Source organism: Sinocyclocheilus grahami, unplaced genomic scaffold (genome assembly GCF_001515645.1).
Source record: "Sinocyclocheilus grahami isolate Dianchi unplaced genomic scaffold, SAMN03320097.WGS_v1.1 scaffold244.1, whole genome shotgun sequence".
NCBI lineage: Eukaryota > Metazoa > Chordata > Actinopteri > Cypriniformes > Cyprinidae > Sinocyclocheilus > Sinocyclocheilus grahami.
Window position 1 is genome coordinate 944,113 of NW_015505423.1, and position 22,271 is coordinate 966,383.

General features: G+C 35.8%; 1 protein-coding gene and 1 long non-coding RNA gene across 3 annotated transcripts in view; one reads left to right on the top strand and one right to left on the bottom strand.

The window, feature by feature from the left end:
- The window catches only part of LOC107598081 (uncharacterized), a 17,516-nt gene extending 10,482 nt beyond the window's left edge, over positions 1–7,034 (bottom strand). The window contains exons 1-3 of one of the 2 annotated variants that reach the window (XR_001610521.1): positions 6,989–7,034; positions 6,123–6,159; positions 5,235–5,276 (exon numbers count right to left, since the gene is read on the bottom strand). This is a non-coding gene — a long non-coding RNA (uncharacterized lncRNA). Of the gene's footprint in view, positions 1–5,234; positions 5,277–5,355; positions 5,415–6,122; positions 6,160–6,988 lie in introns of those variants that run through there. The other variant, XR_001610520.1, reaches the window with a different exon arrangement.
- The window catches only part of LOC107598080 (triadin-like), a 38,090-nt gene continuing 21,208 nt past the window's right edge, over positions 5,390–22,271 (top strand). The window contains exons 1-4 of the mRNA XM_016289346.1: positions 5,390–5,725; positions 9,649–9,855; positions 15,384–15,437; positions 17,887–18,018. Of these exons, the coding sequence (XP_016144832.1) occupies positions 5,710–5,725; positions 9,649–9,855; positions 15,384–15,437; positions 17,887–18,018 (409 nt within the window). The 5' untranslated portion in view covers positions 5,390–5,709. The remainder of the gene's footprint in view (positions 5,726–9,648; positions 9,856–15,383; positions 15,438–17,886; positions 18,019–22,271) is intronic.

The window sequence follows — 22,271 nt, forward strand, 5'->3', positions numbered from 1 at the left end:
TATGTTATGGACAATGAACACAGGTGCATTTTATTGATGTCATTTTGAATGCACAGAGATACCGTGACGAGATCCTGAGGCCCATTGTTGTGCCATTCATCCTCGACCATCACCTCATGTTGCAGCATGATAATGCACGGCCCCATGTTGCAAGGATCTGTACACAATTCCTGGAAGCTGAAAACATCCCAGTTCTTGCATGGCCAGCATACTCACCGGACATGTCACCCATTGAGCATGTTTGGGATGCTCTGGATCGGCGTATACGACAGCGTGTTCCAGTTCCTGCCAATATCCAGCAACTTCAAACAGCCATTGAAGAGGAGTGGACCAACATTCACACACGCCACAATCAAGTTGATCAGGTTAATCTATGCGAAGGAGATGTGTTGCACTGCGTGAGGCAAATGGTGGTCACACCAGATACTGACTGATTTTCGGTCCCCCCAATACAGTAAAACTGCAAATTTTAGAGTGGCCTTTTATTGTGGCCAGCCTGAGGCACACCTGTGCTATAGTCATGCTGTCTAATCAGCATCCTGATATGCCACACCTGTGAGGTGGATGGATTATCTCAGTAAAGGAGAAGTGCTCACTAACACAGATTTAGACAGATTTGTGAACAATATTTGAGAGAAATAGGCCTTTTTTGTACATAGAAAATGTCTTAGATCTTTGAGTTCAGCACATGAAAAATGGGGCCAAAAACAAAAGTGTTGTGTTTATAATTTTGTTCAGTGTATATCTGTATATTATCTCATTCATGAAAAAAATCTAAAACACCATTTTCATTTTTCATAAGTAGCCCAGTTAAATATAATACGCACATGAATTAAAACTTCATAAAGGCCTAAATTTTGTTTACTTTTCAACTACTGTTAGTATTCAAGAAAACAAATTCAATGTAATGTTTTTTAAAAGGTCAACAAAAAAAAAATTCCAAGGAGACAGTCAGGCTTATCCAGAAGCCCACTGTGTTGAAGAATGTCATTATATATCACCCAAATGTTATTTTAAAGTACGTTAACACAGCTCTTCCCACACAACAAGAGTTCATCGTCTCCACGTCTGCCAATCTCTGAAATACAAAAAATTTACAAAAACACAGTAAAAACAGCAATATTGTGAAAACTTATTACAATTTAAAAAAAAAATGTTTATATATATTTTAAAATGTAATTTATTCCTGTGATAGCAAAACTGAACCTGTGATAGCAAAGCTGTCTTCACGTGATCCTTCAGAAATCATTCTAATATGCTGATTTGGTGCTCAAGAAACACTTCTTATTATTAATTTCTTATATTATGTTGAAAATAGTTGTGTTGCTTAATATTTTTGTAGAAACATACTTTTTGTCAGGCTTCCTCTGTAACACTATGAATGAAACTATAAATTTATTTATTTTTTTTGAATGTACTGAGCATTGTGTATGTAGCATCTGTTTTTTGGAAAACACAACAGGTGTGACTGGGTGTAATTTAAAAATATAATGTTAAAGTCTCTTCAAGTAACGTTAACCACATACCTATTTTACATACTAAACTGAAAACTGCTATGCTAAAAATCCATTCTCCTCCAGCTTTTAGGACTATGAACGGCTCTATAAGGAGGCTTCAAACCCCACCCCACACAAATAAAGCGATCCTTATTCATACAGTACGATCCCATCAATACTCCCATTAAACCAGAGGCTCAGTTTGCTCTGTGTTACCTATTTTCTTCCTTGTTTACGGCTCTGTCTAGTATGGCGAGCATCCAGATGGCCGGTTAGAGCTGACAGGACTAAATTATGATTAGGTTTGGCATGGCATAACAGGGGTTTGATGCACTCATAACATCCATAACACCCCTCCCTGTGAAATACAATGACAAAGCCCATTAGGCCTATTTTTGCTATTTTTCCCCCTCAAATTCCTGTTCTCCAAAAGCATTTGAATCAGGGCCTGACCTCTCCTCCCATTACGGTCATTTAGCGCTGCTTGCTATTGCACTCCAGACAGACTGTCTTTAAGTATTAATGACTTCATCAGCAGTTCTTTTAAATTACCCATTAAGATGCAGTTTTGTCCGATCCTTTACTGCTGGGTCTGCTTCCTCTCACCAACAGCTACAGATCTCACCATGTGAGAAGGAACAAAGCCTGATGTCTATTAGGGAGAGGAACACTTCTTTAAGTTTCTGCTTGTTCTGAAGGATTATTTCCCAATGAAGCGGCCCAAATCTGTATCATGCCAGGTTAGTAACAGTAGTTTTACATACTAAATGAAATTAAATGATTTGAAGATAGTGTGTTGTTGTTTCTGACAACTGCAAACTGTAAAATCCTTGGTTGTCAAACAGGGAATGCTATAAAAGTGAATATTTTGTTTTTATAGACAAGTTTATGCATCACATTTTTATTTCACAACCTGCTGGTTTATTGCTTTCTCTTTCCATAAACCGTATTTGTATGGCTCTTCTTTATCTAAATTAGTTCTTTAAAATCATTCATGGATTGAAAGACTTTGGCTACTTTGCAGGATTTTTCATCATTATAGACACATTAGCTATTTTATGCTTCTCCTTTTATTTATTTTTATGTTGCTTTCATTTTTTGTATTTCACAGACCAAAGACTGAGACAAATTTGCATTTGTTTAGTAAAGCTTTTCGAAGAAACACAGTAAGCTGCATAGGCTGTTGACTAGTTATCTGCCTTATATCACTCATACTGTGTTACCTTTGACACATTCCCGAAATATTACCGAACACAAATCTGTTAAGTAAATCAGAATTTTTGTTTCTATATCTGCAGCACCGCACTAGGTAGCCACGTCCACAAAATCTAATTGGTCCAAAATCCAGCTCCACATTTTACATCAAAGATCTTCTGACTGGCTGGGACTGCATTATGTACCTCAGCAGTTTTCAGTTCTGCATGGACGGCTGATTTTGCACAGACATTTTACAACCCCTAGGGTTGAAAACAAATTCTTATTCAGAACAGGTTCCAATGATACAAAAACACCAGAACTGAATGATTCTTGCACCTGCATTCCTTCAATGACTATTACATGTTGTCTGCACTACCTATTCAATGGGACTATAACACTGTTATGAAATTTACAACACAAATTATATTGTCCAATTATGATATTCTTAGTGGTGTTTCAAAAACATGCAATGTAACCAGTGAAGTCCAATTTCCAAACAAGTGACTCCTACACTCTAAAAAATGCTGGGTTAAATACAACCCAGTGCAGGGTAAAATAGGGACAAACCTAGCAATTGGGCTGTTTTGACCCAGCATTTTTTAGAGTGTAGGAGTTGGTTCTTTTTTAGTGGATCTAAAACACACATCGCTAGTAGAGCCCAATTTTCCAAATGAATGACTCCTACAAGTCAGTCATTTTCAGTGGATCAAAAATATACAGCGCAACCAGCGTAGTCCGATTTTCAAATGAATGACCTGGTATGAGTTGCTGGTTTTTAGTGGATCAAAAACATAGCACAACCAGTGTAGTCCCATTTCCAAACAAATTTCTTCTATGAGGATGTTCTTTTTAGTGAATCAAAAACATACAGCTCAAACTTTCCAAAATATTTATTCCTTAAATCTTAATGAAACAGTGAAGAAACTAGAATTGTTAAGAGGTAACCAAAACTGTTAAATTATTCTCAATTCGCTTCCCTAAAAACAACTGAACTTAGATTTATTTCTGTACATCTTTTTCTAATCTTCACTTGGTTGTTTTACTTAATGCAATTATCCAGCTTCCACTTTTAGCATGACGTTCAGAGCACTGCTGATTGAGCCGTCTCAAACACAATGCTTTTTTTCCTCGCCTTTGCACCATAGATAGAGATACAGATAGTTTATTCAGACCCCTTGTCTCATTTCAGGGTCTTGAGAAGCTATTCAGAGAGGCAGCATTTAGATGTAAATCCGGCTGATATAAAACCCTGCTATTGTGAGATAAGGAGGTCATAGATGTCATCACAGTGTCTTTTATGTGATAGCTGTTCAGAGACGATGAGCTAGGATTGAACCCTGAGGTGACATAGCGGCACACTAAACAGGACAGAATGTGTCTGTGTCAACCTTCTCCCAGCGTGGGCTCCGCATGCACACACAAACACACGTGCATACGAAAAAACAACCGTGATTCGCACCACAATGCCAGTCATTTTTCCTCCTCATTGCACCCGATTTCATCAGAACTGCATGTTTCATCTTGACCTGCAAAAGGGTTGACTGACTACAACAGCAATGCAGATGAGTGAGTGAGAAATGCAAAGCTTCTGTTGTATACTAAGCTCTGACAGCAAGTTTGTCTTCATGAATATGGGTCTTCCAATAAAATGAAGAAGAGAAAAGGTCAAATTTTAGTGGTAACGTAGTAATGCTTTGACTATTATTTGTTTTTGTTTTGTTTTTAGTCCATAAACTATGCTATTGTGGGCTATTAAATTTGAACTCAGATTTTAAGTATTGTAGCTTACAGTCTATGTGTTACCTTTAATGTCATCTATATGCTACTATACTCCTAGAAGTTGAGAAAAAGTATTTTAGCAGCTAGATATACATTTTTTGGCGAAAACAGAAAAAAAAAAGATAACTCTTCTAGCACTTGTGGTTATATCCAAAGATTTGTCCAATAAAATATTAGCAATAGCAAAGCAAGAGCATGGCTGTCTACAAAAAAAAAGGCTAGGCACAACTAAAGCCTATTGGCTATTTTAAAAAAATAAGTGACATCCCAACTTCCTGTTTCAATAGGTTCTTTCAACATAAGAAAGAAACCTGTGCTTGTCAAGCAATTTCATTCAATCTTAAAAGCACACTTCTGTTCTGACATCTCAGGCTTTTCCCTATTCCCTGAAATACGGGAAAGGTACAGCTGAAAGAATAAAATGCAATTTGCTCTTTAAAGGTCAACTTTCTAAATGTTCCATTTGCACGGTTTATGAAAAAGTTTTCGCTTGATTTGAATGAATATTTAACCAGCCACCACAAACAGCTTAACCTGAGTTTACCACAGGCTCTGTTTCTTACATGCATTCATTTACTACTGCTTCTCAGTCTTAGCTAAAAAAATCTCCATTAAAGAAATCTTTATGCAGTATGTTATGCTTTTAACGTATAACATGCAATATCTCATTATGCAAATTAACAGCAAATTGTGCTAAAATGGATCAAAATGCACATTTCAAAGATGCGTTTTCATGTGAGTGGTTGCCTTCCACACACTCACCCGATGACAGCCCGGCTCCACTTCAAGGGTAACACCCCTGGCCTAAAAAGGCAAAACATAATGCCGTTGCTGCCAGGGAATCTAAGAATAAACCACACAGTCCAGTCACAGATAAAGTTACCTTGAAACTCGTCCTCCCCTCTCTCCCATGTTTCCTGACCCACACACATCATGGGCTGGTAACAAACATAAGGACATCCTAGGGCTTGATTTGCTCTTTTGACAGCCTAGCCTTGTTTTTTCCCTTCCTGCAGGTACTTGGTCCTCAGCTGGAAGTGTATCGTTTTTTTTTCCTATGCCACTTTAAGCAACAGGTGACTTTTTCTTTTTTTTCCTTCCTTGTAGGGGGCCCTGGCCCAAGCGCAAGTTTTATTGGGACTCTAACAGGAAAGGCACAGAAAGACACTGTGGTGCTTTTGATTGGAAAACTATTCCAGACTGGGGAATTGACTCTGTGCTTTCAGCCTGTTAGTGCATGAGAGAGATGGAAGGTACTGTCAACTAAATTTTCCAGTTACATTTCTAAGTGCATTTAACAATAAGGTGGTGTAAGTCAAATAAATGTTAATGTATGTAATGTAAATTGTGGTACTAACAGCACACAGCCAAGCGCTTTAAGTTAACTGTATCTTAGACAGCAACCATCTGCTTTGCAGGGGAATTTTGTGGTTGAAAGCAGCTAAAAATACACCATATCATATGGCTCTATGGGAATCTGTAGTCCTTTGAAGCAGGCCTCTAATGTTGTTGCAGATTTTTAAGGGTTTTAAGGTAGCATTATCAACTGAAATACAGTTCAATCAGCTAGAGAGGAAATATATTTAAAGGAATAGTTGACCCAAAAATTTAAATTAACTTACATTTCAAACAATTCATGAATTTACTTACCTTCATGCCATTCCTAACCCATATGACTTTATTTCTTCTGTGGAAGACAAAAGGAGAAGTTACAAAGACTAGTCACTAGTTTTACCATGCAATTACAATGGACAGTGATTGAAGCTTCAAAAAGGACACAAATGCACCATAAAAGAGGTCAATGCAAGTTGTACATTCTTCTGAAATCACTGCAATGAGATCACTGAGTCAATGGTTTTGGTTTAAGCTTGGACTAGCTTAAATCATGAATACATCACTCACTGAAAAGATTTGATTCAAAAGAGTGATTCATATACAAATCAACTTTCACTATTTCTCTCAAGAATGGCACATGTCAAGTTTATCAGTTTCACAAAGTTATCGTATGCTTTTTAAAAACTTGGAATAAATTTACAGTAAGTCATGTGGACCACTTTTGTAGCTCCTGAAAAGCTTCAGTCCCCATTGAAAGCTTAAGGTTTCAGTGTCTCTGCAGAACATTTTCATTGATAGTTGATGTCATTTAACTCCTAGATTTAGAAGCGCGGTACTCTCAAAGGTTTTCCCAAGACACTGAAACCCTGTCAGTTCCCAAACCAAAAAAGAAATGTTTAAAAAGTTTTAAACCTTTTTAAAGTCATTATCAGTGACTTGAGATAGAGTTTCCAAAAAAAGCCAATTATTGATGTCAAGGGCCTGCACAAATGAGCCCCAGTCTTGCGTGAAATGGCTTAATGTTGCAAAGACTTAAAAGTAAATTTGACATTCTGATTAAACTGTGAAAAGTCTCTCAGATCAGCCTGAATAAATCATATTTAAAGTGACACTTGAGGGAATAGCGTTGCAGAGTGTTTTTTGTACTGACTTCATTGTATCAACAGCTCTCACTTACTAACCTGGGATTAGTTGCCATGGATGTCCATACACTGATCTGAGGAGGACAAGGTCTTATATTAAAATAAGCAATGAGGAAAATGTAATTTCTTGGGCCACCTTCCACTGCTTTCGGTTTACAACGCAGCAAGAGTTGAAGTGGCATTTGTGCACCGTGTTGCCATGGAAAGATTTCTCCTAAGCCTTCTGTGTACACTATCTGCGATCTTATGTTTGTGTACGATCAGATACTGAAGCTTGTAGACAATCTGCAAGGGCAAAGTCATGATAACACATAGAAAGATGCAGCAAAACTCCAAACCATCTACTGAAAGATTCCTGAGTCAGCATTTGGATTGGACGTCTAATCCTATATTTGACAACAGGGACCATGTGAAGAGCTGCAACAGGTGGTCTTAGCTAACACTTCTGGTGTGTGACGTGTATCAAACCCCCCCCCACAGGAACACATCATCATCTGTGAGCCTAGAGTAGAGGTAGCAGAAAACAGTGGTTCTCTGAACAAAAGGGCCAACATAAATAAGAACCACTGCCCTGATCTTGCCTAAGATTCACAATGGATCATCCACAAATACATTTCTGTAAACACAATCAAAGCGGTTTGTGCAAGAATCAATCATTTACAATGACTTAAGTCAACAATATTGGCAAAGATTAATAAAGGGGTCTAGTAAACGCAGATGCGCATATTATAAAGGTTACATGTGCCGTATGTTTGGACTCTCTAGCTGCCGCAAGAATTTATATCAATTTAGAAAAGAGGCTTTTAAAGGGGCTCCGGTCAACAGATGACACACTGCCAGCATTCCTCTTGTGGCCTTGGAGATTTTTAATGATGAAGCATTGCTATTTCAGATGTGTGCCCTATCTACAGACAACAAGTTCAATTCAATCTCTCTGCCAGGCAATGCACTGATAAAGTTAAAAAGCAAACATTCATCTGCTGTCTAGCTGTCTTTGTCTTTATAACTCTTTTGTCCTGTCTGCACTAAGAGTGAGCAATGTGACAGAACTAGACACCTTCCAATTTAATGTGCATACAATAGACAGATTCGTTGAATAGCACTGAGAATCAAAAGCTGTTTCCATACAAAATGCATGTAAAAAAAAAAATCATACTATTGCCAAAAATATTAGAAAACAAGGTGTCGTTTCCATCCCATGTATTAAAAAGTACAGAAATTAGTGCAAACAACTATAGAAATTGAAGTTGCAGCCAATGCGGCTCATTTATAAAACATAAATGACTTGCTGTTTAGAGTGTGCAGACAAAATACTCTTTGTTTTGTCTGTAGATGCTCTACGCAGACAAAATAAACTGTTTGTAAACTATCATCAGAAGATGCCTTATAAGGGAGTTAATAGTAGCCAATCATCTGAATCATTTGAGTAGTTCACACAAAAATTTCTTAGCATTTACTCACCCTCATTTACTGACTTGTATGATTTTCGTTCTTTTCTGGAACACAAAATAGATATTTTGAACATGTTCATCTGTTTTTGTCACTATTATGAAAGCCAATCAGGCCCAAAACTGTCAAACTCCAAGAAGAACAAATATAGTATGAAATTAATCCATGAATGAAGCATTGCTATTTCAGATGTGTGCCCTATCTACAGACAACAAGTTCAATTCAATCTCTCTGCCAGGCAATGCACTGATAAAGTTAAAAAGCAAACATTCATCTGCTGTCTAGCTGTCTTTGTCTTTATAACTCTTTTGTCCTGTCTGCACTAAGAGTGAGCAATGTGACAGAACTAGACACCTTCCAATTTAATGTGCATACAATAGACAGATTCGTTGAATAGCACTGAGAATCAAAAGCTGTTTCCATACAAAATGCATGTAAAAAAAAAAATCATACTATTGCCAAAAATATTAGAAAACAAGGTGTCGTTTCCATCCCATGTATTAAAAAGTACAGAAATTAGTGCAAACAACTATAGAAATTGAAGTTGCAGCCAATGCGGCTCATTTATAAAACATAAATGACTTGCTGTTTAGAGTGTGCAGACAAAATACTCTTTGTTTTGTCTGTAGATGCTCTACGCAGACAAAATAAACTGTTTGTAAACTATCATCAGAAGATGCCTTATAAGGGAGTTAATAGTAGCCAATCATCTGAATCATTTGAGTAGTTCACACAAAAATTTCTTAGCATTTACTCACCCTCATTTACTGACTTGTATGATTTTCGTTCTTTTCTGGAACACAAAATAGATATTTTGAACATGTTCATCTGTTTTTGTCACTATTATGAAAGCCAATCAGGCCCAAAACTGTCAAACTCCAAGAAGAACAAATATAGTATGAAATTAATCCATGAGTTGTATATTGCAGGTCCTCTGAAGTGACACAATCATTTTGTATGATGAATATTTTGATCAAATAAAGCCAAAACGTATAGAGGAACTGACATAATTTCTATTTCTAAGTGTTCATTGTACCTGATTTGATATTGGTTAAAACTCTAACCGTCTAAGCTCTAACACAACTAAGATGTCAACTCCACCTGTGACTACTACTGAATGAAACTGGACCAGATATTTAGCATAAATAACCAGCTTGAACCAGTTTGAAACCATGTAGAATGGTTTCTTGTGGTTTAACACCTGTCTTGTTTGCATTTATACATTTCCAAACCTCCGTCTGTCTTAACAGCACGGTCCTCCACCACGACTACCATAGTCGAGCTCAAGAATGACGTGAGCACACATCCCACACGTTCATCCAAACGCACCTTAACGGATGACCTTCACACCACATTCAGCTCCCCTGTGGCCTGGATCCTCGTGCTGGCTCTCGTTGTAACCTGGTCAGCAGTGGCCCTCATTATGTTTGACCTGCTCGACAGCAAGGATCTTGAAGGTAGGTCCAGCTCTCTTATCTTGGTGTAATTCCCTTCAATGGAGAGTTATTTTGGTACAGTTGTCCTGAAGAGATTGTAGCTTAGGCGCAGCAGTCAATTTTTACATAGGCAACCTGATTGTGGTCTTTATATTATTTATTAACTCTCGGCTTAAAGTAAAACATGACTCAGATGAGGAGTAATTGGATGCATGGACGAATCTTTACGATGTGATAAAGCACCAAGCTTGTTTTCTTGCTGGAAGTTTATCAGCAGTGCCACAGGGCAAACTTGTGAGGCTTCTAAGAGCAGGCGGGAGGGATATTGACTGGTTCCTGATAGCATTGACAGTGACATGGATAAATAGGGTGTCCTGTTGGCCGGGCTGCTATCAGCCACCACTGCATTCACATGGAGTCAGAGAAAAGTCCTTATAGGACACGGTTTTACCTTGTATTACCACCTGATGATACATTAGAATCCATTGTTGATGCCAGGAAGATGTTAGAATGACTGTTTTTGGCCCTGCATTGCTTGAAGTTGCAGTTATTTGTTCCTCAGTGTGACTCAGTAGTTTCATAATGACAATTTTGAACTCCTTCCAACTGTTTAATAAAATTGTCATTGTTAAATGGATCTATCACTGTCATTGAGATCACATCTCATTTACAATTCATTCCATCACAAGCTCTAGAACACAAACACATTAACCCATTTTTGAAAATACTTCAGAAAGGAAATATTAGACTTCCATGTCATGTAGTTAACTACATGACTGCACCGCCCCACATTAGGTGTCACATTTACATTTACTTATTTCTAATAAGTTTCCCTCATTTTTCCACCCTGTCCATCACCACGTGTCATCCTGTTGCCATCCAATAAAAAGCCCATACATTATACTGTGACGACCCCTGTTTACCACCTGGTAAAGACTCTCTGCCTGCAGTTCAGTGCTAATGCCAGTTTTTGTGTGTGCGCTTGTATGTTTTCCTGCCTGCAAACAGGGAGCAACTGTCACTCTCATCTCAAACATTCATTCGGACATGCAAATTTACTGAACCATGTAATCTGTCATGAACACAACATCACTTCCTCTAGACTGTCATGCATTCCATACAGTGTGTTATACGACACTACACCTTTGACTTTATTGTAATGGCAAAGTGAATTGTGGGACTAAGTTCACTTTGAAAGCCGATCGCACAGTGCTTTATGGTAATAAAAAAGTGATTGCTTCAGATTTCAGACATCTGATCGGGTTTTACATTTACTTCAATCATCTTCATAAAAAGCCAAATCTCATATGGAGTGCTTGTACTGTATAAGACAATGCACAACTGTGACATGAATGTTTTGTTTTTGCAGTATATAGAGAAATATAATCTTAATCAGAATTTTTGCTTTCCATTAGTAATATTTAAACAACCTATAAAACAAGATACATTTACTTCATAGGCAAAAATAAGAAAGTCAGACTGGTTTTGACAGAATGTATCTAAACCACTGGCAGAGAGTATGATCTCCTGTTTTGAGCATAGTTCACAACAGTTAACAGTGCATATTAAAAAAGTAAAAAAATAAATAAAAAAAAGGCAGGTTTCACTATTTGCTTTTTTTTTTTACATGAACCAACAGGAAAAGATTTGATTGAATGTGTGTGAGTGTGAGTGTGTGTGTCTGTGTGTGGGTGGGTGTTCTTCATTAAGAAGTCTTTGTCATCTCTCTTGGTGGGAAAGGTTGATTCGATTTTTTTTTTTTCATTAAATGCATTGAGCAAAACAATGATATTTCACCTGTAGAATATTAATGAAGTATTATATGTTGCAGATTTCTCACTTTCTTTTCAGGAGAAGGAATATATACTTTAATTTCCGTCTCAAAGCACAGATAAGCCTGGAGAAATGGGCTATGCGATGCGGAATCATGTGGAGGAAGTTGGCGCTTTGGTTCGTCTTAACACAGCCTTGCATTTACAGAGTCTTTACCATTTGTCTTCAGGTGGTCTATAAGAGTGGTTCTCAACTGGTTTTGCTTCAGAACACAAATGTTATAATGTACATGATGAACCAGCACAGTACTAAACCTGTCTAAAAAAGTAAACAGAAATATCCATAAAAACAAACAATTAATTAATATTTCTTTTAGTCTTTTCTATTATCAATGTTTTTTTTTGGTTTTGTTTAGGATTAAGGGATGTCAGGCAACATTTTCATGTTTTCTGTCCAATTTGCACCAGAAGTCCCACCAGTTGAGAGCCACCAGTCTGCAAAAAACAAAAACATTCATAAGAGAACATGTACTTCCACCAATTACATTGAATGGCAAGAATATTGTGATGGCGATAAATAATTTTAAAAGGTATAAGACATATCAGGATTAAACGGACACTGCCACAGATAACAGGAAATTATGTATAATTAAAAATGTATTAAAAATCAACACTTTGTGTGAACATACAGTATAATACACAAATACTTCATGGCTGGTAACAAACTTTTCGAGTTCACTTTACTGTTGGAAAGCTGTGGTCATGAAAAGAGGAGTAGAGCTCAGAGGACTGTGCAGCGAAAGTGAAGGGTGAAGCTTCACTCACTTTCAAGACAAGATTCAAAGACCACTGTGTTCCCCAGTGGTGTGACTGAGATTCTTTTGAGAATCATTCCCCTCATGCCTGTGTTTCTAAGATGTGGAATAGTCTAGTGTCCTCTTTTTGCCCTGGAGCCTCAGTCACATAACTGGTCTATGCAACTCTATAATTCTAAGAACAACTTAGATCAACAATAAGTGGTACACAAACAGCTTCACTTTCCAAGCAACTGCATCAGAGTTCCTCAGAACATTCTTAAAATTTAAACAAATCTCATACAAAATATTGGTAGCTGTAATGAATAGAACCAAACCTAATATTTGTCTATTATACTGCTTTCTGTGATTTTGCCAAGTAGGCCATGTTCTTTCATATTTCTTGTTGGTCATGGAGTAACATTACGATCAACCTATCTATTTTTAATTCAGGAGCATGTCCTACTTGGCAAAACCCCAGTCAGCATATCATAGCCATGACAAACTGCAAAGCTAGTGTTTAAAATATGCAGAATATTATCAGAAATCGATGTTTACCACCAATGACAACCCAAAATAAAAAGCCAATCCTATATGTTCCTCTATATGTTTTGGCTTTAGAGGATTTAGATTTTTTTTTTCACAAAATAAAAAAAACATTTTCTTGATAAGAATTTTCAGTCTTCTTTTCCATTATTTTTCATGCCCAATTGGCAAATTATTAATATATAGCATTAATATATTGCATGCATAAATCTAACAAACTTCATTGAGGTTTTAAAGGGGTCATATGATGCGATTTCAAGTTTTCCTTTCTCTTTGGAGTGTTACAAGCTCTTGGTGCATAAAGAAGATCTGTAAAGTTGCAAAGACTAAAGTCTCAAATCCAAAGAGATATTCTTTATAAAAGTTAAGCAGTGGTGTGACTGAGATTCTTTTGAGAATCATTCCCCTCATGCCTGTGTTTCTAAGATGTGGAATAGTCTAGTGTCCTCTTTTTGCCCTGGAGCCTCAGTCACATAACTGGTCTATGCAACTCTATAATTCTAAGAACAACTTAGATCAACATAAGTGGTACACAAACAGCATTCACTTTCCAAGCAACTGCATCAGAGTTCCTCAGAACATTCTTAAAATTTAAACAAATCTCATACAAAATATTGGTAGCTGTAATGAATAGAACCAAACCTAATATTTGTCTATTATACTGCTTTCTTTGATTTTGCCAAGTAGGCCATGTTCTTTCATATTTCTTGTTGGTCATGGAGTAACATTACGATCAACCTATCTATTTTTAATTCAGGAGCATGTCCTACTTGGCAAAACCCCAGTCAGCATATCATAGCCATGACAAACTGCAAAGCTAGTGTTTAAAATATGCAGAATATTATCAGAAATCGATGTTTACCACCAATGACAACCCAAAATAAAAAGCCAATCCTATATGTTCCTCTATATGTTTTGGCTTTAGAGGATTTAGATTTTTTTTTTTCACAAAATAAAAAAAACATTTTCTTGATAAGAATTTTCAGTCTTCTTTTCCATTATTTTTCATGCCCAATTTGCAAATTATTAATATATAGCATTAATATATTGCATGCATAAATCTAACAAAATTCATTGAGGTTTTAAAGGGGTCATATGATGCGATTTCAAGTTTTCCTTTCTCTTTGGAGTGTTACAAGCTCTTGGTGCATAAAGAAGATCTGTAAGAAAGAAAGAAAGAAAGAAAGAATCCAGATTAAGAAAACGATTTCTGCATTTATACAAGGAGCAGGCATATTGCTATATCATAGATAAGATTGAAACCAGCACATTTGTGCTCTGAACTCTCTGCACTTTGTCCTCAAGATATGGTTAAAACAAAGACAATTATTCAGTTTGAGCTCACTGTATCTTTACTTAAGCATTCATCTGTATGGCTTTGTGTATCTCATATTGATTTCAATGGTTCAGCAGCATTGTCCAGAGAAAATTGTCCATGGTTCAGATATATTTTATAGCTCAGAAGATTTATTGGAATTATCTGTTATAGATATCAACTTTATCTTACATTTTGTCTTGGTGGGAGAAATAAAAATGGAAACAAATATGATACAGAAACACATAATTATTGGGGTTATATTGCATGTTAGATTATTGGTCTTTTTTGCTAATTTTGGTTTGTTGACCAATCTGATCAGCTTGAGACACCGCTGAGAAATCTAGAGGGTTCTCATGTGAGATTATAGGGTCTTCCTCTAATCAGAAATAAATGAGAAGCAGAAGACATAAGCAAAAGTTTCCATTTGCTCTCATTTTATTCTTATTGCTGTCTAGAGATATTAAAGAAATCTCATTTGTAATTTTCCTTTCCTGTGAGTTTACACGCCATACTCAAGCACCCAAAAATTTAAAATGTTGTCAGTTTTGAGTGTGAGAGCTTAGAGGGCAATACTGAATTTCCATAAAATAGGTTAAAAAGTTAATCAAACAAATGTCACTGAATTCATCAGTATTGCATTAGCATTTCTATGTAAAGGAGATGTCACAATTACGTTATGAGGCTTGAATTTCAATGCAGCCAGAAGCAGACGTGAGAAAAAAAGAGAGTGTGACAATTCAATTTGCTATGAACCAGTAAATGCTCTAAAAAAAGAGACCACAATACAGTGACTTATGTAACACATACACACTATATATGTATACTGCCCCTTGTACCTGTTTATTTTTTTTGCAAAATGTTAATGTTTGCGGTTTCATTTTCACATCACCGTGACATGGATGACAACATGATATGTCTCTTTTCACACCTTCACTGTGATTTTGTGCCATAATTGTGATTGTGTTTTATTTATAATGGTGGCTACATTACCCTGATTATCTTGCCTACAGTCTTTTGAGCGTGTTCAGTGAGGACAACCCAGTGAAAGTGTGTGTATACATTACTGTATGTGTGAGTTATTATCCCACACCTCTGCTTCTGTGTCTCTCATCCTTACAGGACCTCAGCCACACCGTGTCAGGAAAACATTAAAGGAAGCAGGCAGCCTTAGAGGCAAGCCATCTTATATCTTACACATACAGTAGTGGTCTTGGTAGGCAACAAATTTGAAGTGGTTATTTAAATGACTAAACCAAGGTCATTGTAAGGTATTAAAAATGTGACTAGAAAAAAAATTAACTGTAAATTTAATTCAGTCATCCTGAACGACATCTTCAAGCAGCATTCTTAAGAGAAATAACCCCTCTACAATGTCAAGGTGAATGTTTTTGTAGCTCTATAAATGTGATGTGTGCAATTTTCATTTGCCCTAAAATATTGACTCGTTTCCCAATTTAATTTGAAGAAAATAAGTTATTCACATGTCGATTCTGCAGAAAAACATTGCAATCAGTGGTGTGAGATCTGTTTGCCTGGTCAATGGAAGACAGGTTTTTAAAACCTAATTATTTATTGAAAAACAAATTATATTGATTTTTTTTCTTAATATATATATACATTTATAATGTAATATAAAGAAATCACAAACTTCAACAACTAACATAATGAATTATAATCAAGCAATATCAACCTAATAGGCTTTTTAGATTTACGTTTTGAAACTAAAATAGCTTTACTGCACATCTAATGTAACTTAACAAGCTGATTTTAACACATTCTTGAGAATTGTATAACTACTACAAATTATAGTAGCTGGCCGCCAGAATATTCTATAATCAAATACTAATATATTCTAACAGGGGTAGTAAACATGAGGGTGTTTAGAGGCTATAATGGAGGTCTGAGGAGTCTGGAGTCTGTGCATGCTGTCACGTCACCCTTGCATAATGACTTCTGGTAAAATGGCTTTGACTCGGGTCATGCTGTTCGCCTGCTGATAACTGCAGCCAGACAGGCACTGCATGACGATGTGTGAAACAGGAGTATTCCTGTCAATGGGCAGTGGAAAGCAGGAAAATCCAAAAATCTCCTTAAATGAAAACAAGTTTTCCTGACTTGGCATTTATATTTGTAGCTGCATATGCAAATATACATGCACTTAGCTTTTTTCTGTGGATGTGGAGTCCTTTTCGCTGCTGAATTTTCCACTGCAATCATTAGCTTGTCTTCCTGAAGATGTCAATCAGGATCGATAGCACACTGATAATCTGAAAATAAAAGCAGCACACAGAACATGGCCAAAAGTATATGAACACCTGCTTCTAATGAAATGCTTTGGCTATTGCAGCTACAAAATTACTAGAAAAGCATACAATCAAGCAAGTTGTTTAAATAAGGACTTTCAGATTTTCTGATAGCAAGGACTCCTGAAATGATGATCTGATCTAAACTTTGTTACTAAAATATTTAATATTATAAGAAGAATGATAATATAAAGATAACTTGTCTCTGAAATCAAATAATAGCTTTTTACACCATCATTAAAAATTATATATATATATATATATATATATATATATATATTTAATATAATTATTATTATTATTATTATAAATGTATTACGCCTTTATATTTATATTAATATTATATTTAGATAATTAAATATATAAATACAAATGCACAACAACAACAACAGAGAATATGACCGATTCTTCTGAATTTACATTTGAAAACATTATTTGCTGAAAATTTGATTATTGACCATGAAACAGCTTTTTATTACATTACATTTTATTATTTTTTTATTTTACATGTTTCAAATTTCAAAAACATCTGTAATAAGACTAAATAAGACTTTAAATCTCAGATTTTTTAGGGTGATGCTTTGGACCCCTCGCAGTACCTTTGTGGACTCTCATGGGTTCATTGAGAAATATAAATCCAAACTCACTGCCTGACTGCTGTAGAACTGGTCCAGGTCCTCCAGTGGTGTGGACACCAGTCCTCTGGGAACGTCTCCGTATATGAAGGGCAGATTTTTCCCAACCGCCAGGCCGCTGTTGGGTTTTCTTCTGCATTCATCGTCTTTATTTCTCTCCTGCTTGTCCTTGGACTTCCTGGCATTCTCCTCAGCGATCCGGCTCTCGATGGCCTCAAGTGATTCACGGGTGAACTTACGGAAACTTTTAGGTCCTGGTGGAGTAAACGCACTTGGTTACTGTTAAAACATGAAAACATGACCACATTATTATAGAATAAATTACAAAAAAAAAACAATTAATTACATTATTTCTAGGCTAGTAAGCAGTATGAAAAAGTAATAATGTCCAATTCAAACAACAACAGCAACAAGTGAACAATGATTTTGAAACTACAAATGGTTAAAGCGTTCAGTCTTCACATACTTTTGGCCATATAGTGTAATTTGTTAGTAATTACTTTTGAGCTGGATGATATACAGATAAAGATTTTTAAGTGGTTCTGTAGAACATTGAGAGTCAAAAAACTGTGATAGTTTTGAGGTTTTCACAGGTTAGAGCTGGTTTAAAAGGCTGTGAGTGAACGTATGTTGAGCGTATGGAAACATGTGTCTTAAGATGCCCTGTCTAAAACATGCTCTTAGGAGGTATTCAGCACATCAGCCCTGATCCCATGAAGGCGGTGAGTGAAGCCATGGACGACTCTGCCCATTGGATAACGTCAACCTTGAGTTTTATGACTAATTTGCTAGCACCGGAAGAGGAGGAAGCGGAAGGTATATTAACTTGTAGCCTTCATTCAACATTAGCAGCACGATTCCATAACAAAGTGTTTACTGTAATATCAACAGCATCTCAGAAACCACAGACTAACCCACAGCGGTTTGATCTGATGAGCCATGTGTACTAATAGGTCTTATTAGAAATCTGAGCTGGCTTTTATGGTCACGGTTTCCCCCTTCTACAGAAAAAAACCTGCTTTAAATGGTTTCCCAAAGAGATGAAAGAATATCATGGATCATTTTTTGTGGCAATATTTTATTTCAAGCAATCTATATTCTGACATATTATCACAAGATCAGCTAGAAAATTCTAAATGATGTGTTTCATAAGAAATATTAAAGGATGGGTTATTGTTTTACACTTCAACGAAGAGTTTTGAGAAAGAGGACGAGGAACTGTCAACCCTAACTCTGTGTGCCACGTGCGATTCTACAAAATAATAAAAATCAAACAAAACTGTATCACATCTCTGTCATTAATCTCTCACATCAAATCTTCTTGGTTTCTTTTGATAATATAGTTATTCAGTGTTTGATTCACAAAGACTCACACATACTATACTTGGTAAAATTAATTTAAAAATATTTTCATTCATGTTTATTCATTTAGGAGATACATTCATAAACTCACGGATAAGAATGCAAGCATTTGCAATTGATCCAAAGGGGACAACTAAAGTAATGCTTCTGTACAGAATTTAATTTAAGTACTAGGATAGTATATATCAGGGGTGGCAAACGTCGGTCCTGGAGAGCCGCAGCCCTGCAGAGTTTTGCTTCAACCCTAATCAAACACACCTGAACAAGCTAATCAAGGTCTGAAGGGTTACTAGAAAGCTACAGGCAGGTGAGTTTTAATTAGGGTTGGAGCTGAACTCTGCAGGGCTGCGGCTCTCCAGGACCGGAGTTCGCCACCGCTGGTATATATAGAGAATAGATTACATTATATTATAAAAACATATATATTATAATATAATAAAAATAATAATATAAGAAGGTTATAAAGATGGCTAAAGTTTAGTTCTGTGGTTTGAATGAGGATAAATATAAACATTGTTATTGATCATATTTGTTGTCTGTTTTCAGGGAAAAAAATAAAATGAGACAAAATTATGTGAGTAAAATTGCATAAGACTTTATAGAATAGAATATACCTTACATCTATTTTCTCACGTTACTGTCATTTAAGCAAATCTTTCAACAAAATATGATGATAATTAGGGCTGCATGATGTTCATATATGATCGTGGTTTAGCGCAGCTTGTCGGTGAACAACGGCTCTGTGTAGTAAATGCTGCTCCATGTGAAAGCATGCACGTGATTGTCACGAATCCGGTCCATGAACTTTCCATTTCATTGACTCTCGCACTACACAAACTGTTGCATAGCACCCCGGACTACATTTCCCATCATGCATTGCACTGATTGCACTCAGCACGAATTGCACACACCTGTTTACACTGATTGCACCCAGCTGTTTCATATCACTCCCTCACTATTTAACACTCACTCTGATCCCTTCCCGCTGCCGAGTATTGTTTCAGCGTTTATCACTCTCCTAGAGATAGCTACCTTACGGAGCCCTTGCCATAGCCAAATCTCACGTCTCGTCAGCCCCGTAACAGTGATGCAGATTTACCGCTGATTACAGAACCGGCTTTACTGTGCAGCCCTACTGCAGATGGAATAAATTATGATAATAATAATAATAATAATAATAATTTCATTCTCTTTTAATATTTTTTTGGCCTCTCAAGTACACTGGAAAAAGGTGTAGAAATAATTTCCACTCAAAATTTGCTGGTGAATTTCGCAATTAATTAAAAGAAACAGCATGAAGTAACATTAAATAATTAAACATGAAATTCTGAAGTAGAAAGACTGAAATAGAATGTTTTTGTAAAAACTACTTCAACAGTTTTTGTTTTATTTATCGTTTTATTTGATAATTTATTTTATTCATATTTGACTTTTTTTTTACATTATAAAACATTGCTTTTAAGATATATATCCTCCTGAGAACCAGAAAAAAAAGCTTTGTGAATTTAGTATTTTTTCATGTCATTACATTGTTTAGAGCATAAGCAAAAAATGGAAAAATAACACTTTTTAAAAATTATATTTTATTCATATGTTATGCTACGTCCTCTGTAGAGGACACCAGGACTCGGTTTTTCTAAAAAAAAATAAAATTACATGAATAGACATAAAAAGGCAAAAACAATGGGATTTGTTTTACAAATCACCAATCAATTTTTAGGTTTCAGGATTTTTTTTATACCAAACTTTGTATAAGGATGATTCTCAACAAAATGTTTTTATAGACCTTTTTACTTTATGCAATATGTGTGTAAAATTTCCATAAACTGGTATATGCTAAACACAATGCTATCTATACACTGTACCTCATTTGCATATTAATGTGCTGTTTGGACAGCATTTTGAAAAAAGAAGTGTAATAATGGGAGTAATAATTGGCCAGATTTTCATAATATCTAATATTATGCAATATTGATATATGTAATTTATTTCCTATTCATTTCTTGTATCTACCTCATTTGCATATTAATGTGCTGTTTGGACAGCATTTTGAAAAAAGAAGTGTAATAATGGGAGTAATAATTGGCCAGATTTTCATAATAATATCTAATATGCAATATTGATATATGTAATTTATTTCCTATTCATTTCTTGTATCTCCCAAAATGCATAATTAACATGCTTTTAGTCCTGGCGTCCTCTACAGTGGACATGTATGAAATCAATATCCTGTTTCATAACAGGAAGTCATATTTTGGTTTGAAACCCCATAACATTTCCCTGAGATGTTAATTTACGACACACAATTTGAAAATTAATCAGATTTAATTGATAATTACAAAATATTATCATATTTCCATAAGGATGTACAATTTTATCACTAGATTAATGTCAGCCATTTAAATTGAAAACAAGACAATAATACTGATTAAGAAAATAATTTTTTCAGTGTACAGTAGTGCAAGAGAAGAGATGATGCATTATTTCTGGTAAATAAAAAATTAGTCCTTCAATAGACTAAAAAATTGTCAGAAGGGGAGAACAATGAATCTCAGAAAAAAGGCCTACTTAAGAAGTAAAACAACGTGAGACATCTTAATCTCCCCTCTTTAATTTTGGAAGCTAATGGGTCATTGTGGTCTCATTGAGGGCAGCTCATATGGCCCTGTCTTCAACCACAGATGCACTTAGAAAGGTCATAAGCAATTTTCATTAGGTGCTCTATCTCCTCTACTTTTTATCCTGATTTTGTATCAAGTTTAGGTTGGTGGAGTTCATTTTCAATTGACTTACATGACCTTGAAAGTCTTGTAACAGATGTGAAAAATTATCCAAAGATCCAAAGTAGTGAGGGTGGTACAGTAGACTCGTAGAATAGCAAACAAAGCTGCCATTAAAACTGACACGTTTATTATAGTATTATAGGAGCCTTAATCTTCAATCAAAAGCTCCAAAGATAAATAAAGCCTATGAGGATTAAATAAAACCTAAGTAATGAATTTACATTTTAATGACATTTACTTTCTGGTTAATTACCAGTGACCACAGAACTGTAATCAATTAATAAACCCCCACATCGCCTCAAGACTCATGATTATACAAACGTTTTAAGAGCTACATGATTTACATAACTACATTTAGTAACATTAGAGCACAAGCGTTTGGAATCTTCTAGTCGAAATATGTTTATGGAGTTATCAGAGAACAAATGAAGTACACATATGCACAGTGACATTTTCAGAAACATTCATAAAGAGAGCTCAAAGCAAAGAGGCACAATAGTGACATTGCCAAGATTGCTGAACCAATAACACGCCTGACTAAGATTCCTCACAAAAGTCACCTTGAGGAACTCATTTAAAATAAATGCATGTGGATTGACTGCCACATTGCTTCAGTAGCTCCAGTTATCAATGAATGCTTTTCAAATTGATGGTTATCTCACATAACAACAGCATCTTATAAGTGGGATATATCATCTCAGCAAAACAAAAAACAAAAAAGGTGGAAGAATGCAAAGTAGCCTAAACAAACTTATAACAACACTATGTACACACAGACATATTATACAAATATATGTATGTTATTTATTTATATATAACAAATGCATAATTTCCCAGAATGCATTACCAGTGGCGTTTCAATAGGCTTGTTCGAGATGCATCGGCGCTGCGCAGAATGATCGGTGTATGACATCAAAGTACCGC